We start from the raw sequence: 15,002 nt of genomic DNA, 5'->3' as shown, positions 1-15,002 counted from the left end.
CCAGAATCCACCCTGGCTGCAGTAAAAGCACGGTGTGCCAAGAGATAATAAACCAGAATTATTACTGGACAATTACATATTCTCATCCCACGCTTGCATTTCTAATTTAAGCCTCCTGTCTCTGCTAATTACCAGGATCTTTTCATCCACACTAGTGATAGGTCCACACTGCATGCAAGCCCACAACGCCAAGGATACACCATTGTCATGGACACGGCTTTCTCTCCAATTCGCGGGGCCACACATGGCAGGACTTTAATACAGCTTTCATTAAATAATTATGGTCTAGGGCAAGGGTGCACAAACGCATTCGGATGACCAACGTGGGGTCACGTGATGTCGCGTTGCCATGGCAACACGTCACATGAGCCCTCGGCGTCATTTGACTGCAGGAGGTGGGGAGAGCGCAGGCATGGGGGGCGGAGGGGAAAAGGTTTGGGTACCCCTGGTCTAGAGGTATGAAATAACCACGTGTGTCTGTGAGCCAACAAACACTACCGTTCCGTGCCGGAGAAAAGGTCCTCCGATTACTATTTATCTGGGCAAGACAACCAAATATTTGGAGGGAAATAGAGCAAGTTAAGTTGGTTCGTGTAACCCTATAACAGAATCCCTATAAGAATACAGGTCACTGACTGAAAGGTTCTGCAGAAAAGTCAGACAAAAAGGTGTGGTATAGTTTCCCCCCCCCCCCCCCAAATGATCGCACAATGGTTTCCAGCACCGAGTGTTCAGTTACTGCTGCCGTGTGCATGTGCCGATTTACATCTTTCGGTTACCGTGAAGCACGAAATGGGGATTACACTCCTGGCTTCATCGCAAGAGCCCCCGCCTTCTCCTGGCAAAAACAAAGGCTGCAGTCACCTTCAGACAAGACGATAGGTCGGTAATAAAAGACTGTGCACTTATCATAGTCTTATGAAATAACGTTTTAACAAGAACGTGGACAATAGAGGGCATAATCCATCTGGGGACAAGCGAGAATAGACCACCAATGATGTATACCATGCATTCTTCCAGAAGAACTGGCAAAGCCAATCAAATCAATGAAGAATGGGAAGGCTCCCGGCGAAGATGGAATTACAATTGAAATCTTGAAAAAAAGCTGGGGAAGAAGTCCAGAAAATCCTAGCAAACCTCGCTACATGCTGCTTGAAGAAAAGGAAAATTCTAGAACGGAGTAACGTCATAAAGTATGTTTCCCCCCAGAAATATGTCTAGCCAGGAGTCTTTGATGAAAACATTGGTCTTTAAAGGTTTTCAAATATACATACATTCAGATGTTGACATACCTGGCAGAACAAAACACCCCTATAGCATAAAGATCCCCCCTCAAAGTGTGTATTTTTTGAAAGTACACACGTACTGAAGTGCAGATATGGGTATTTTGTCCCCCACAAGAATATCTTGACAAGAATTGCCTCAAGTACCAGGGGTAATGGTTACATAAGGGGCCAATGTAATTTTCAGATTTTTGCAATAAAATGTTTAAACCGTGATGTCTGTGTCAGTGTTGGATCCTAGCACAGGAGGCGCAGTCTTCAACTGAGCCACCTATGCTAAAGCTGGGATATCCTTAAAACCGGACCTGTGGGCGGGTCTTGAGGACTGGAGTTGAGCACCACTGGTTTAGCAGACGATGCAGCAGTGTGTGAAATACCAATTAGAGGTATGGAATATTATTTTACATTTTTTTTGCAATACGTTTCCCAATATAGATTTGTATTTCTATTTAATTATTGTACTGTATAGCTCACTAGTATATTTTTACCAGACCTAAGTATGAGTTTTGTTACCCCTATATTTGTGAGGCAATATGAACAAAAGTAGAATATAGGACTAAAAATAAAATATTTGGAATACAAGATTCTTTTCCAAAATAAGTTAAGTACATTTTTTTTTGTGGGTTTTTTTTTTGGATTTCTTTTTTTTTTTTTTCCCCAGACACAATTGACAATATTTCCAGATTTTTTGTCAAGGTTATATTTGTTGTCATATTATTAAAAATTAGTGATACTGAGTAAAGTAATATTACAGAATTACTGTAGAAGTTTAAAATTACCATTTTTTTTGGAATTATTATTTGTTTTAAGGATAGACATTTTTCATATTAATGACACCAGTACAAAGATGACACTTTAAATGTATTAAACAGTTAATGTCATTATATTGATGCAGTATGAAGATGAAACATATTTCTACCGAGATGCTGGAACAGGTCTCTTTTACAAATTGGAGGAGTCTGGTGTCTTTATAGATTTTTTTTTGTTCAGACAAAAGTTTTTTTTTCCTCAGCACAAAAATAAAAAGTGGAGAATGGTAGTTTAACAAGAATGGTAGTAGAGAAAGATTGTGCAAAAAAGACAGGTTCTTCGTATTGGAAGTTATCCATGGTCAGGATAGCCAAAATAGGTTAATTTGTTCTTGTCTTCAAAGGTTTATATGGAAGGAATAGTTAGAAAAGTATTTTGACATTAGAAATAAATAGTCATCAATAATGAATAAATTAATTTTTATTTTGTTTTATAGGGAAGATTTTAGAGATGTTTTTGTTCAAGTTTTTTTTTAGTTATTAAGGTTTTTCTGTTCAGACTCAAGACAGGAAACCTGTATGATTTTCAAACAGCAGGAAGGTTTCAACAGCTATAAAAACAATTGCAGGAAAATTTGTATTTTACCACAACAAATATGGTTATAGAATATGCATATTTGTTGGAGGGAGATATATTAAACACGGAGATATTAGTTATAATTAATTATTAAAATATTCCGTAAAGAAAGTACTTTCTTAAATATTAAAGAAATTCTGCAATATTAGTATTAACATTGATGTTCTCTGCTGGGGGTCCAGTAGTGATTTCCTGTCACATATCATCCACAGTCCGCTTGGATAGTTGAAAGGATAAATAGGACATTGAAATCAAGATTTTAAAAAAATGCTAGCAGAATATGGTTAACCCAATGTTCATTATTTACCAGAAGTTAGGTCTATTCAAGCAACACCCAATGCACACACACAGTTAACTCCTTGTGAGTTAATGACTGGAAGGCAGATCACTCTAGTTTTTCTATCAGATACTCAATGGTTGTCTGTATTGCTAAACTTTTACATTTTGCAGTAGAAAATATGGCCCCCACAGAAAAAGGGGATGTAAAGATAAATCCAGATTATACATGTCTTCCAGGAATGAAAGATATGGTAAATATTTTCAGGAAACTTGGCCCATGGCATGCAGGTTGGGAAGGATCTTATATTATTCTTAAGAAAATGGGTCAAACGGTTCTGCAAATACAACGGGTTAATGCCACACCCAAAGCAAGTGCTTCAATGTTAGTACACATTGATCAGTGCAAGCTAGTTCTAAAGGTTAAAACACAATGATTCTGTTCCGTTTCTTTATGCTACAGATGTTTTTTTAACATTGGAGGATGGACTGTACGAGTATTTGGATATGAAGCATCCATGATACAGGAAGGATATGAGTCAATACCTGATTCAGAACAATGTTCAGATGAACTCGTTTTCAAATAAACTTTTACCTAAGAATGAAGCATGAATACAAAAGATCTGTGGATTCCAGAATACAGAACAATGATATTTATTATTTTCTGTGCAGTAATTTCTTTGGCGACAGCAATGGATTGTGAAAAACAAACTAATTTTGTTGGATGTATGCAATATTCTTATGAGTGTCTTGACAGGAGTTTTAGGTGAAGAAAGCCATGACACCGGGTTTTGCAGAAGGATAGGAGGAATTGATCAAATAATAAAGGTAGTTAGAGCAAATAATATGGAATGTTGGAGATTTAATACAACCACATTAGTGATAATCAGGTTAAACATGCAGACTATGATTCAAGTCAATTGTTTGGTAGCCAGCAATGTGTATAACCAATTAACTATTGATGTACAGATATCAGAAAAGGAATGCCAGATGTTATATAGTATGTCAGAAATAACAGGAGCCAGGTATACAACAAATAGTATTGAAGGAAGTAAGTGTTCAGCACCAATTAATAGTTACCCATTGCATCCATCTGGAAGGGTTCCCTATTTCTATACCCATCCCCAACAAATAGTGTATAGAATGAAAAATTATGAATCAAGATGGTCACCTGGTCACCAGAAGTAGAAAATGTTGTTGTAGTTTATACTGATCGGAACGATTGGTTAAAATGGAAAATAAAAGGGATGGTATTTGTTAATACAGTAAAATGTATGGAAGTATCTGACAAAACTATTATGATAGATTTGAATATACAAAATAATGTGACAATCCTTAAGGCAGGGGAGTGCAAACTTTTGAAGCTGCGCCCCCCCCCCCTGCCTCGCCTCCCCCGGTCTCACGTCCTCTCCTACCTGCCAGCTGCGACAAATGACGCTCCGGGGTCGCGTGACCTCCCATCACATGACGTATGGTGTTATTTGACGTCGCGTTGCCATGGAGACGCGTCTGAATCCCGGTAAGTGTTACTGTTGCAGAGGCCTCACGCGATACCCGCCATTGAATTTAAATGCCTTGGGGAGGAGCACGGGACCTCTGCAATCTCCCCCCCCCCCCCCTCCCCAGTTGGTGCAACGCTGCCTTAAGGTACGGAATTCCAATCAGGAATGTACAGTAAGATCAGGAGAAGGATCTCAGCTTCAAATAGAATTAATGGTAAATATTGGGACAGTGTAGATTCTCTGTTGATAAAACTGTTATCATAGGTCTTCCAGTAAAAGAACTAATAAGGTAAGCCGAGAGGGAACATGGTGAACCATGCTATATTAAGTATCAAAGTTATCCCTGGTATTCTAAAGGTGGAATTAAATGAAAATTGTTCGATAAACAGTTTCTAGGGTATGATGAGAATAGGAAAGTATAACATAAGTATAGCAAATGCTCTAAGTGCATTAGCAAATTGTACAGGCTTAGTTTTTTTTATGTATCACAGTACAACAGGATATCTTTGTTAATGGAAAAATACGGTTATAAACATTGGTTAATCACCAATGGCCAATTGACCTTTACAATTAGAGGGTTGGATTTGGGAATATGCTAAATTATGGAAAATGCAATGGCTAGGTTGTTAATAAGGACATTTCTAATTGTCACTTTGCAGTACTTTTTCCACTACAAAAACCTATGTAAAGTTATAGATGTTGGTATGATTTCTAACGACAGATGGATTACTCACGATATTCCGATAAATTTAAAAATAGAAGGGAATGAGACATCCATTATTTAAATGATGTCCGATATGGCATGGAATTATTTTATGGGCGATGTCACCATACATAGTGCAAATTGTTCGGTTATCATACGTTTGCCTCAAGAAAACTACTGTACTATGAGATCTGTTATTGAAGTTAAAATGTATAATCACAATGGTGTTACTGTATGTATTTAGTAAAACCAATGATACCTATTTCTGTAAATGTAATATTGATATATTACCAGAGGTATGTATATCCAGTGATATTGGCATATGGAAAAGAATTATGGTTTGGAAACATGCCTTCTCTTACCCAAGGAATTATACATTGGATGACCCATTCGCTGTTAATAATTATTTTAATTTTATTACTCATATGGTTGTGTTATTCTGTTTAGAAGAATGAGAAAATTGAACGCAGATATAGCCGATGCTATAGATTTAATTTTTTCATTACAAGATCAGGTTATCAAAAATGATACTTTCAAAGTATTAAAGAGGAGCTTGATATAATTTATATATATTTATTAAGTAGGATAGCAATAAATATTCAGCACAATAGGTTAAAATGTTTTAAGTTGCTTATGGGCAACTTGAAACAAAGACATTTTAGTGATAAGATAAGTTCCTAACATTTCAGACAGATGTTTGGTGAGGGCAATTTGGTGTAGTACAGAGTAAAGAATGTTTTAGTCAGCAAAAGGAGTTAGCTAAGATAAGTGATTTATATCTCTTTGTTATGAGGGTATAAGAATCACTTTGAATATAGCATAAGTTACTACCTTCTTAGATACTGAAGCCTAACAGAAGTATCTTATAATATGAATCTTGTTAAAAACACCAAAGCCGATTGAAGAATAATAAGACTGCTGATTTGAACTGGAAACCTGATTCCTGAGTATTACATCGCAAAGACTTTTCTAACAATAGGATTCCCCACCCCACTCCCACCCCCAGAATGACTCCTCTTTTACTGTGATATTTAGACTCACATATACTGTAGGCCAGGACTAAATAACTGTCCTCTGCAGGTCACCTGAGCTTTTATCAGTAGGGACTAACTCGAGTAAGGCTTCAGGTGATATAGATACAGCAAGGCTCCGGTTTTCGGTGATCCGCCGGTACCGAGAAGGGGGCCGCCATATCCACGCATGCGCAGAACGGGCCAGTCCAGGGTCGCGCATGTGCACAATGGAGGGTTTTGCCGACGTTGCGCATGCGTAGAACGGCGCATTGCCGGTCTGTGCATGCGCACACAACAAAAATCGCCGGTTCCGCTTTCCGGCGATTTTCGCTTTTCGGCGGGTCCTTAGAACGGAACCCGCCGCATAACTGGGGCCCTGTTGTAGATAATTGTACAATTTACTGCTTAAGTCGTGATTAAACCTATAGGGAGGAATTACCTATTTACCGGACAATGTTTTGTCCGAGCGATTATACGTGGCAACTGACGTGGCGCACGCCTCCTGGAACTTCGCCGGTACATGGCTAGCATTTCTTGGCTTTTGCTTGAGCCTGTGTGTACCTGAAGTGTGGCTGAGATACAAACTTAACATCATCCTACAGTGATCACGGTTTGAAGTGTGGGGGAAAAAAAAAACCACAAACGGCTAAGCAAATTGCTTCTGCTCCCTCCTGCCAGCTGAGAACTTAACAGTGATTTGTTTTTACGATTTATGAAACATTATCAATTGTGAAATTTTATGAATTGGCAGAAAATGAATACAAATACAAAAGTCATAAAATCATTGCTCCACTCCGTGGTGATACCCAAACAGCCACTGCATGATCAGAGATAACTTCCCAAGTATCACCAAAAACACACAGGACGAGCATTTTCTACAATATTTTTTTTTTTTTTTTTTTTATGAAAAAGGAAACACACAGAATTCTCCAAGAAAACAAAATAATCTGCTTTAAAAAAAATAGAACATGAACAAAAAAATATGACGGGTTCTGTCCATCTCGAGATTGTCTGAATAATCACAGGGTCCATGAAGGCAACAGGCAGTTTGCAGAAGTGCGTTCGCTTCCCACTCTTCACCGCTGAAGGCAAAATCTGAATTATACAGTATGCAGAGCGATGCACTGCAGACCCCCCCCCCCCCCCCCTGAAGATCAGCATTTAAAACCTTCTATCCCTTACATAGTAGCAGACAGGTACGGTACAAATATGCTAGTTTCGCCTGTGCGTGATCGCAGGTCATTTACAATCACAATCAAAGAGGAAATAAAAATATTCTTCTAGTCATCAGACAGCGTTAGTGTTTTCTTTTATTTTTTTTGTGTGTGTTTTTTTTATACTTTCAGAACTTTCACAGTTTTAAAAAGTTTTTATAGTTTTATATATATTTTTTTTATATATATATATATTTATATATACCATTAAAAAGTTGACTCCATTTAAAGACGTATAATACAGAATGGTGGGCGGTGAACTGTACATAAAGAGGCCGCAAGGTTTGGTCCAGAAGGCGGCTTTGCAAGATCTGTATCGTGGTGTTCTCACACGAGGAGTCCAGTTCTCACACTCCCCATGAGCAACTTGTGAATCTTGCACCCGTCTGGTGCTCTGTGAAGCCTCAACTGTCTATTACTATCCATAGAAAAAATAAAAGCTTCTATGTCCCCCCCTGTACGGGAACCATCGCTTGGTTTGTTCAGTAAGTGCTTGACGTTTCCCGTTTCTAATATTCAGAAAGGTCTCCAAACTTCCACCTGAGGAATCAAAAAGGTGCAGAAGTTGATTCTCTGCTATGCACACAATGCGTGGTTCATCCGCTTCACCCGGTATCCCTGCCCGTTCTCAGATTCCTTCACTTGGACCAGCGCCTCTTACTGAAAGTCGGATAACACTGGTATGTTTCAGACCCGAAACCCATCCGAGATCTGACCCTGAATCAGTGTTTGATGTGTAAATCATTTATCTGTCATAGGGGCTTGGGTACATTCAACTTTAGTCATTTAACGTTCCTCCTGTGCCCGGACAAGGCATCGCAGTCAATATGTAAAACATTGAAGTACAGGGAGTCCAGTGAAGCTCTTCCCCTTTAACATCCTTAAGTGTTTTTCTAAAGACGTAAAGATGTGGCGTTGCCAAGCAAACTTCTTGCTTCCAATGACCATTTCCCTTACAGAAGGATGGGCTGGAGGCGAACCTCCATGCTCTTAAGTCTTAGCCCAACGATGATCAGCACGAGGTCTGTAACAGAGGTGACATCTTGCATAAGGTCATTTGACAATTCCTGCTGTCCCCCCTTCTGTGTATTGTCAGCAGATGACAGGTACTCCGTCCGTGTTAAAGATCATGCCCGTGGTAGGCTCGTAGGTCCCGGCCAGGTAATAGAGGTCCTCGCTGTCCTGATATTTTTTTGTCTTCAGCATCTGCTCATACTGCTCTAATGCGACAACCAGACACTTGTGGGAGACTGTCTGCACGTCGTTCTCATCCACGTGCGAGGACTGGTACAAGGCACGCTGCAGCATGGGGGAACGAGAAGTCAGAACACGGTCATACATCACACAACCCTGCCCCCGTTACAAGAACGGAGGAGGAACGGCTGGTCTGGCACAGACAGAAAGGCAAAAAGTAGGAGCAAAAAAAAAAAAGGGCAAATATTCAACATTTAAATAAAAACCACAGAGCTCAGCCCAGAAATGACATAGGAAGTAATTACAGAACTTAAACAAAAACTGGATATGAAATTAAAACAAAATTCAGACTATAATAATAACTCCACACTGTACATACTAACTGCCACATGTCCATTTGTTTGTTTGAAGCATTTAATGCATTTCCTTTCAAGACACATCAGTTGAGATCTGGGAGTTTGACTGAAGCATCAAAATAGGAAGAGAATAGATAGCAACAGACTCTAGAACCAATACAGCTCATCCCCATTACGTGGAGTAATTCTCCATTCACACAGGCAACAGCATGTTGCTCAAGGTGTTGTTGCTCAGAAACGATTTTAGATTAAAATCAAAGCATTGGGAACTTTTTGGTGGTGTTTATCGGTAAATATGAGGCAGGTCCTTTGGAAGCTGTAAAGCATACAGTGCAGAGATCTGGGTTACTCACCTCCATGAAGTCTTTCCTCTGGTTCGACGCCTGCAGCCCTGAAGTGCTGCCTTTCCCACATCTTTGATCCCAATTCTGTTTAAACAAAGAAGACAAAGTCTGATTAAAGAGAACTCAAGAAGACATTATATGAAAGTATACACTGAGCTGTGTTTAGTCCCTGTAATTACCAGTATTATTGCATTTTGCAATCAATCAGTTTATGATCTGTTCAGCTCTTTGCAGCCATAATCCTAATAGAATTAATAGAAGAGCTGTTTCTCCTTCTAGAGTTGTCTGCCTTATTTTCATGCAGAATGCATAGGAATGGGACAGAGAACAGAGATCAACAGAGATCTCAGAGTAAGTAACTAGTTTAATAGTATTTAACTGCTGTTCGTTTATTTCCAAGTACGTTATCTGGTGAAACTTTATACACACAAGCCCATTTCGGTCCCATTTTGCCCCATACACACCTTGCTATCATTCAGCTTCTTGCCAGGATTGGTCTCCTCTGGATGGTAAAACCATTTGACTCTGACCACCATGTTATTGCCCCACGATTCCCACATGCTTTGGATGCGCCCGATGTAGGGCAGATTTGGGCGCCCTGCTGATAAGAACACAGCGCAGTCTCCGATCCGGATTATTTCCTTGCCACGGACAATGGCTTTGTAGAATAGCTTCCTGGCCTTTCCTTTCATTCCTCGTCTCTGCAAAGTCACAGAAACAGCATGATCAAAAAAACTCAGAATTCCTGTGTACAGATCCTAACCAATAATTATACAAATCAAGCTGTTGTGATCAGCAAATCGATTGTTACATGATTGAAATATGGTCGTTATAAATCAGAACTACAGGGGATCAGTTATCGCACCAAGCACATTGTTTGGGGGGGTGGGTGGGGAAGTTCGACGTCTTAATGTCTGAAGAGAAGCACATCTCAGACAGAAGACAGATGTGTAGAAAGATGGCAATAATAGAACAGGGGGAGAGCACATACAATCCATTGTATCCATTGGAATAGTGTTGGCCAATAAGAATATTTTGTGTCTTCAAATGCAATGTTCCAGTTATGAATAATATAATGATTAGTAAATGGAGGTTTTTTATTTACTAGTGTCACATACAAGATTCAGTATATCAAGCAACAGTAAAAAGACCTAATGACACATTTTGCAATGCTGAATACCAATCTATTCTTAAAGTCTAAGCATTACCTGCGTGGGTTTTCCAAACCACTTCCAGAGCTGCCTCGCAGGGAGGAACGCAGAGATTTTGGGCCGGTTCTCCACAGATGGCAGCCTTTGCCTCTTGGCCAGTTCCTTGGTTGTAGGTAGATGTATCCCTTCTCTCTTCTTTGGTTTGCCCTTATTACCACTCTGCTGCTCTTGTTTAGGCGGATTCTGAGTCTGAATGTGGGTGGAGACTCTCGTTTTAATGGTTGGCTTGGTGTCCATTACTTGCAGTGGCTTCTGGGTCTTTGAGGGAGTGGGAGCAGCCTCTAGGCTTTCATCTTCCGAGCTGCTAGAGGAGTCTTCATCTGTTGTGGAAGAGGAGGAACTGGAGCTGGAAGAAGAGGATGTTGAAGATGAGGATGATGAAGAGGAAGAAGAGGATGAAGAGGAAGAAGCTGAAGATGAGCTGCTGCTGGATGAAGATTTAGATGATGCAGGTGTTGAAGCTCGTGAGCTACTGGAGCTGCCATCTCCCTGTGCTTGGCCTTCCTTGCCGTCTCCATCTCCCTCTCCGTCAGACTCCGAGCTGCTACCACTGCTCTCTGACTCTTCCTTGGGCTCTTGGCTTGGCTCAGATTTACTTTTCGAGTTGTCCCCTGAACTGTCAAACACTTCAGCACCGAAAGCCAAAGCTGGACACTCCTCTGCTGCATTAGGCTTTGATCTGGAAGTCTTTTCTTTGCCTTCATCACTGACCGGAGAGGTGTAACCCAGGCCCATGATGCCCTTTTTATTTCTCCTTACTGCAATGTTGGGATCTTCAAGCCTCATCATGGCCTCCTTAGTTTTCTTAGTCTTCGGAGACATCACTCCTTCATGGTCCAACTTCACCAGTATTTCACCCTCTGTCTGCTTTCTTTGGCCTTTGGCAGCTGGTACAAAATCTTTCTGCTCTTCCACTTTTCTCCTCTTCTTTGTCTTAATTTTCTCTTCCAAGACGATGTTCTGGTTGAATGAGTTTACGGACGATTCGCAGTACGAGTCTCCACTGACCACGCTGGTAAACACAGGTACTTGAAACGGTGTCTGCTGCGGGTTGCACAGCTGGGGGGTGATCTTCACTTTCCCAGGCCTTCTGATTTTCTGTACTATGAGCTCAGCGGGAGCCTCTGCAGAGATTTGAGGTCCTTTCCTTGCGGCCTTCATGATGGGCTGTGTCACATTCGATTGCTTTTCTTGACCTGGTTTGGCACTCACTGCCGGCATTTCCTCGGCTGTGTTTTCTTGTATTGCGGTTTCCCCTGTGACAGAAAAACCATTTACATTCTCAATGTGCATTATCTTACAAGAATAGTTTATGCACTAAAGGTATTAAGATGGGCCCTGTAAGCTTTCCCTTCCAACTCAAAGCAGCTCGGAATCAAAACAGGATGGAAAAATAGAGAAGATAAGGTGGCCACACATTCTCTGTTCTGTTTTACTGATCAATGCTATGGTTAAGCTATTTATTGACTGATGTTTAACACTAAGTCCCTCTGGAAGGTTTTAAACTGAAGGCTTGACCTAGAGGAGCAGGACATCACAAGCCATGTAAAACGATCATGGAGATTCACCCACCCGTAATCTGTTTGATACTCGTCTTCCGGCCTCTGGGTTTGCTCTTTACTACCACCTCTTCAGAACCCACAGGATCTCCCTCCTTCCCTTCTACTTGTTCCTTGCTAGATTTGCGACTCCGCCGTTTAGCGCTAGGCACAAGGAGTGCAGGGGAGGGCTCGGCGCCTGCAGGAAACACAGAACACGGAGATGATTATTTGGGCGAGAACGTTGAGGGATTTATCACAACTCAACTCTAGGTTTGTTGCAAGTTATTGGCACCTTCCACTTGTGGTTTAGGATTGGCTCTTTATTATGGATTCCTTGTAAACCATGATGGTTTAGCTCACCCTCTCCGAGTGCGAGTCATTCTCTTGCTGCATAAGAGGTAGGTGCCTTCAGTCATGTCTCCTACTAGTGGTTTATTCCCAATGTCCAGCACTCTTATTCGAGCATGCAGAACAGCTTCAGAACAAGTTACATGCAGGAGGATCTTATGTCCCAACCGATCACAGCAGTGGAGTCTTACTGGATTGTTTCTGGGTCACAGTCACCATGTACTTACACTGTATTTTATAATCGGGTGGTAACAGGCGGATGTGGGACAGTGGGATTCGTCCTGTGTCTCCATCATCAAACTCCACAGTAATCAAGTCTGAATCTTCTTCCTGGTCCAAGCTCCCTAATGACAGAGGACAGCATGAGAAGATCCAAAGAGATTCCTCCCAGGGAGGAGGGTCCATAACAAAAACATCACACGGAGATCAAAATAAAAACACAAAAAAAAAAAAAAATTATTTACTGCTTCACGACTGGTGAAAATAATCACAGACTGGAGAATGATCCTACACCAAACAAGACATTTAGCATAACTGGTGGCCAAATTTCACGCAAAAACTGTCCCCAGCTCACCTCGCACGATGGTGCCCGGGTACAAGCAGCGGTACTGTTGGCTCCAGTAGGCTGCGATTCGGGTACCCTCTGGTAGGAACCGCACAGATGGCGGCTTCACATCAATGATCTGCCCAGAGGAGGAGAACAAAATTCATGCTATGGCGACCAGAATGTAACCAATGCACAGTGACAAACAGGTGAGGAAAGGATCGCAATTCAAATAATATGGAGGAGAATTGAGCAGATGAGGGAAGTAAGGCCCCATCTACTAGCTGCTGCCCAGGATGATACAGGGGAAATACAAACAAATTACATGCCAGACCATTTAACATGTAATCCTTGGGGTCTTTACAGCACACATGCCCCACATTGGAAGTTATTAAATATATTAAATAAATGTTGCAATAATTCCAATAATGCATCAATGTTAAAAAACACGTCTAAGAAATCACATCCATCTTCAGAGATCTCACATATTACATCCCAGCTCTTTGTCTCCAGTATAGCACGGACAATATAGTGACGCTTGTGGTTTAAGTGAAGAGAATAGTAGCAATGGGGGGTTGTTTAACTGCCCTGGCTGGGATGGGTTTAAAGCTCCCGTATTGTGTATTATTTGCAGCCTTTTACACCATCTAATACCTTTAATGAATTGCAATGCAGTCCAGGCTTCTTGGCATCCAAAGGGGCTAATAATGAAGGACTCCTAAATAGCATCCCCCACCACAACGCACCTCCACACACCACAACCCAACAGAGCCCACATCACACATCCTCAGACCACAACCCAACACAGCACACATCACACATCACACCACAACCCAACACAGCCCACACCTTCTTACACCACAAACCCAACACAGCCCACACGACCACCCATCCATCACACCCCAACAGTCCACCAATCACACCACCACAACCCATCGTACCACACCCCCTCGCAGCCTCAGACCACAAGTGGGCGCACATTAGTGATAACTCGCTAGTTAAACTAAGATACTGTGTGAGTGATAACACTGTGTAAATACAATCAATACAAGGGCAATGACGATCAACAATTCAGAAGTCCAATGCAAAACAAGTCCAGTGGCTGCCTAAATAGTCTAGATGGTTTTATTGGAACCAGAATGTGGATCTAGATGGGGGGGGGGGGGGAAAGAACTTTTATGGCACCTGGGCAGAAAAACTTGGAGGTGTTTAACCAAGGAGCTTCTATCAGAGAAGTATCTCTGATCTACATATATTTTCTTCATCGTATGTGAGTGGGATTGACACAAGAATTTCTTCACATTTAGAATTTAATACTTATATCTTCCACATACATTCATCGCCGTCATAGAGAGCGCTCCCCATTTGTGGACATCCAAGTTTTTCCGGGACCAGAGGATGGTCTACAAAGGGTTGTTTGAGCTGCCTAACTATCGGTATATAATACTAGCTGAGAGACCCGGCGTTGCCCGGGATGTAAATGCGTAATAGGTAGTATTATTTATAAATCGTGGAACAATATGTGACTGTTTGTTGGAAAGGTTGGATAATAATGTTGAAAAGAAAGATGGAATAAAATGTAATACGATGTTGTATAAAAATGGTTTATTGTAACCACACCACAGTACAATGTATATTTTGGCGCCATTAGTGATGTAAAAATTTGAGGCGTGTGTCCTGCTAGGGTGTGAGGCGGCGGGTGGCGCGTGGGTTGTGAGTGCTGTCTGCGAGTGGGGGTCCTGCTAGGGTGTGAGGCGGCGGGTGGTGCGTGGGTTGTGAGTGCTGTCTGTGAGTGGGGGTCCTGCTAGGGTGTGAGGCGGTGGGTCAGTGATGTCGGTGCGTAGGGGCGGGAGGCAGCAGGTGTGTGTGGCGGCAGGTATGTGTCGAGTGTGGCGGGTGTCTGTTGAGTGCGTGCAGCGGCTGTGAGGCGGTGCGTGAAAGGCAGAGGCGGCCGGAGTAAGGGCGGGTGAAAGGCGGGGGTGGGTAGGCGGTAAGGCGGGCAGGAAGGCGAAGGGCGGCGGGAAGGGGAGGAGAGGGTGGTAGAGGGGGGCAAGGGGTGGAGGAGGGGGGCAAGGGGTGGAGGGGGG

General features: G+C 41.8%; 1 protein-coding gene across 13 annotated transcripts in view; it reads right to left on the bottom strand.

Moving 5' to 3' along the window:
* Positions 1 to 7,297: 7,297 nt before the first annotated feature.
* The window catches only part of TNRC18 (trinucleotide repeat containing 18), a 59,364-nt gene continuing 51,659 nt past the window's right edge, over positions 7,298 to 15,002 (bottom strand). For 12 of the 13 annotated variants that reach the window (XM_075565928.1, XM_075565930.1, XM_075565932.1 and 9 more), the window contains 7 exons: positions 12,946 to 13,054; positions 12,599 to 12,715; positions 12,055 to 12,219; positions 10,480 to 11,738; positions 9,736 to 9,972; positions 9,281 to 9,355; positions 7,298 to 8,676 (listed from right to left, as the gene is read on the bottom strand). In XM_075565928.1, coding sequence (XP_075422043.1) covers positions 8,470 to 8,676; positions 9,281 to 9,355; positions 9,736 to 9,972; positions 10,480 to 11,738; positions 12,055 to 12,219; positions 12,599 to 12,715; positions 12,946 to 13,054 — 2,169 coding nt within the window. In that variant the 3' untranslated portion in view covers positions 7,298 to 8,469. The remainder of the gene's footprint in view (positions 8,677 to 9,280; positions 9,356 to 9,735; positions 9,973 to 10,479; positions 11,739 to 12,054; positions 12,220 to 12,598; positions 12,716 to 12,945; positions 13,055 to 15,002) is intronic. The other variant, XM_075565938.1, reaches the window with a different exon arrangement.

Source organism: Ascaphus truei, chromosome 11 (genome assembly GCF_040206685.1).
Source record: "Ascaphus truei isolate aAscTru1 chromosome 11, aAscTru1.hap1, whole genome shotgun sequence".
In the NCBI taxonomy this organism is placed as follows: Eukaryota; Metazoa; Chordata; class Amphibia; order Anura; family Ascaphidae; genus Ascaphus; species Ascaphus truei.
The sequence above is the reverse complement of the archived record's forward strand: the minus strand, read 5'-3'. Positions and strand labels throughout refer to the sequence as shown.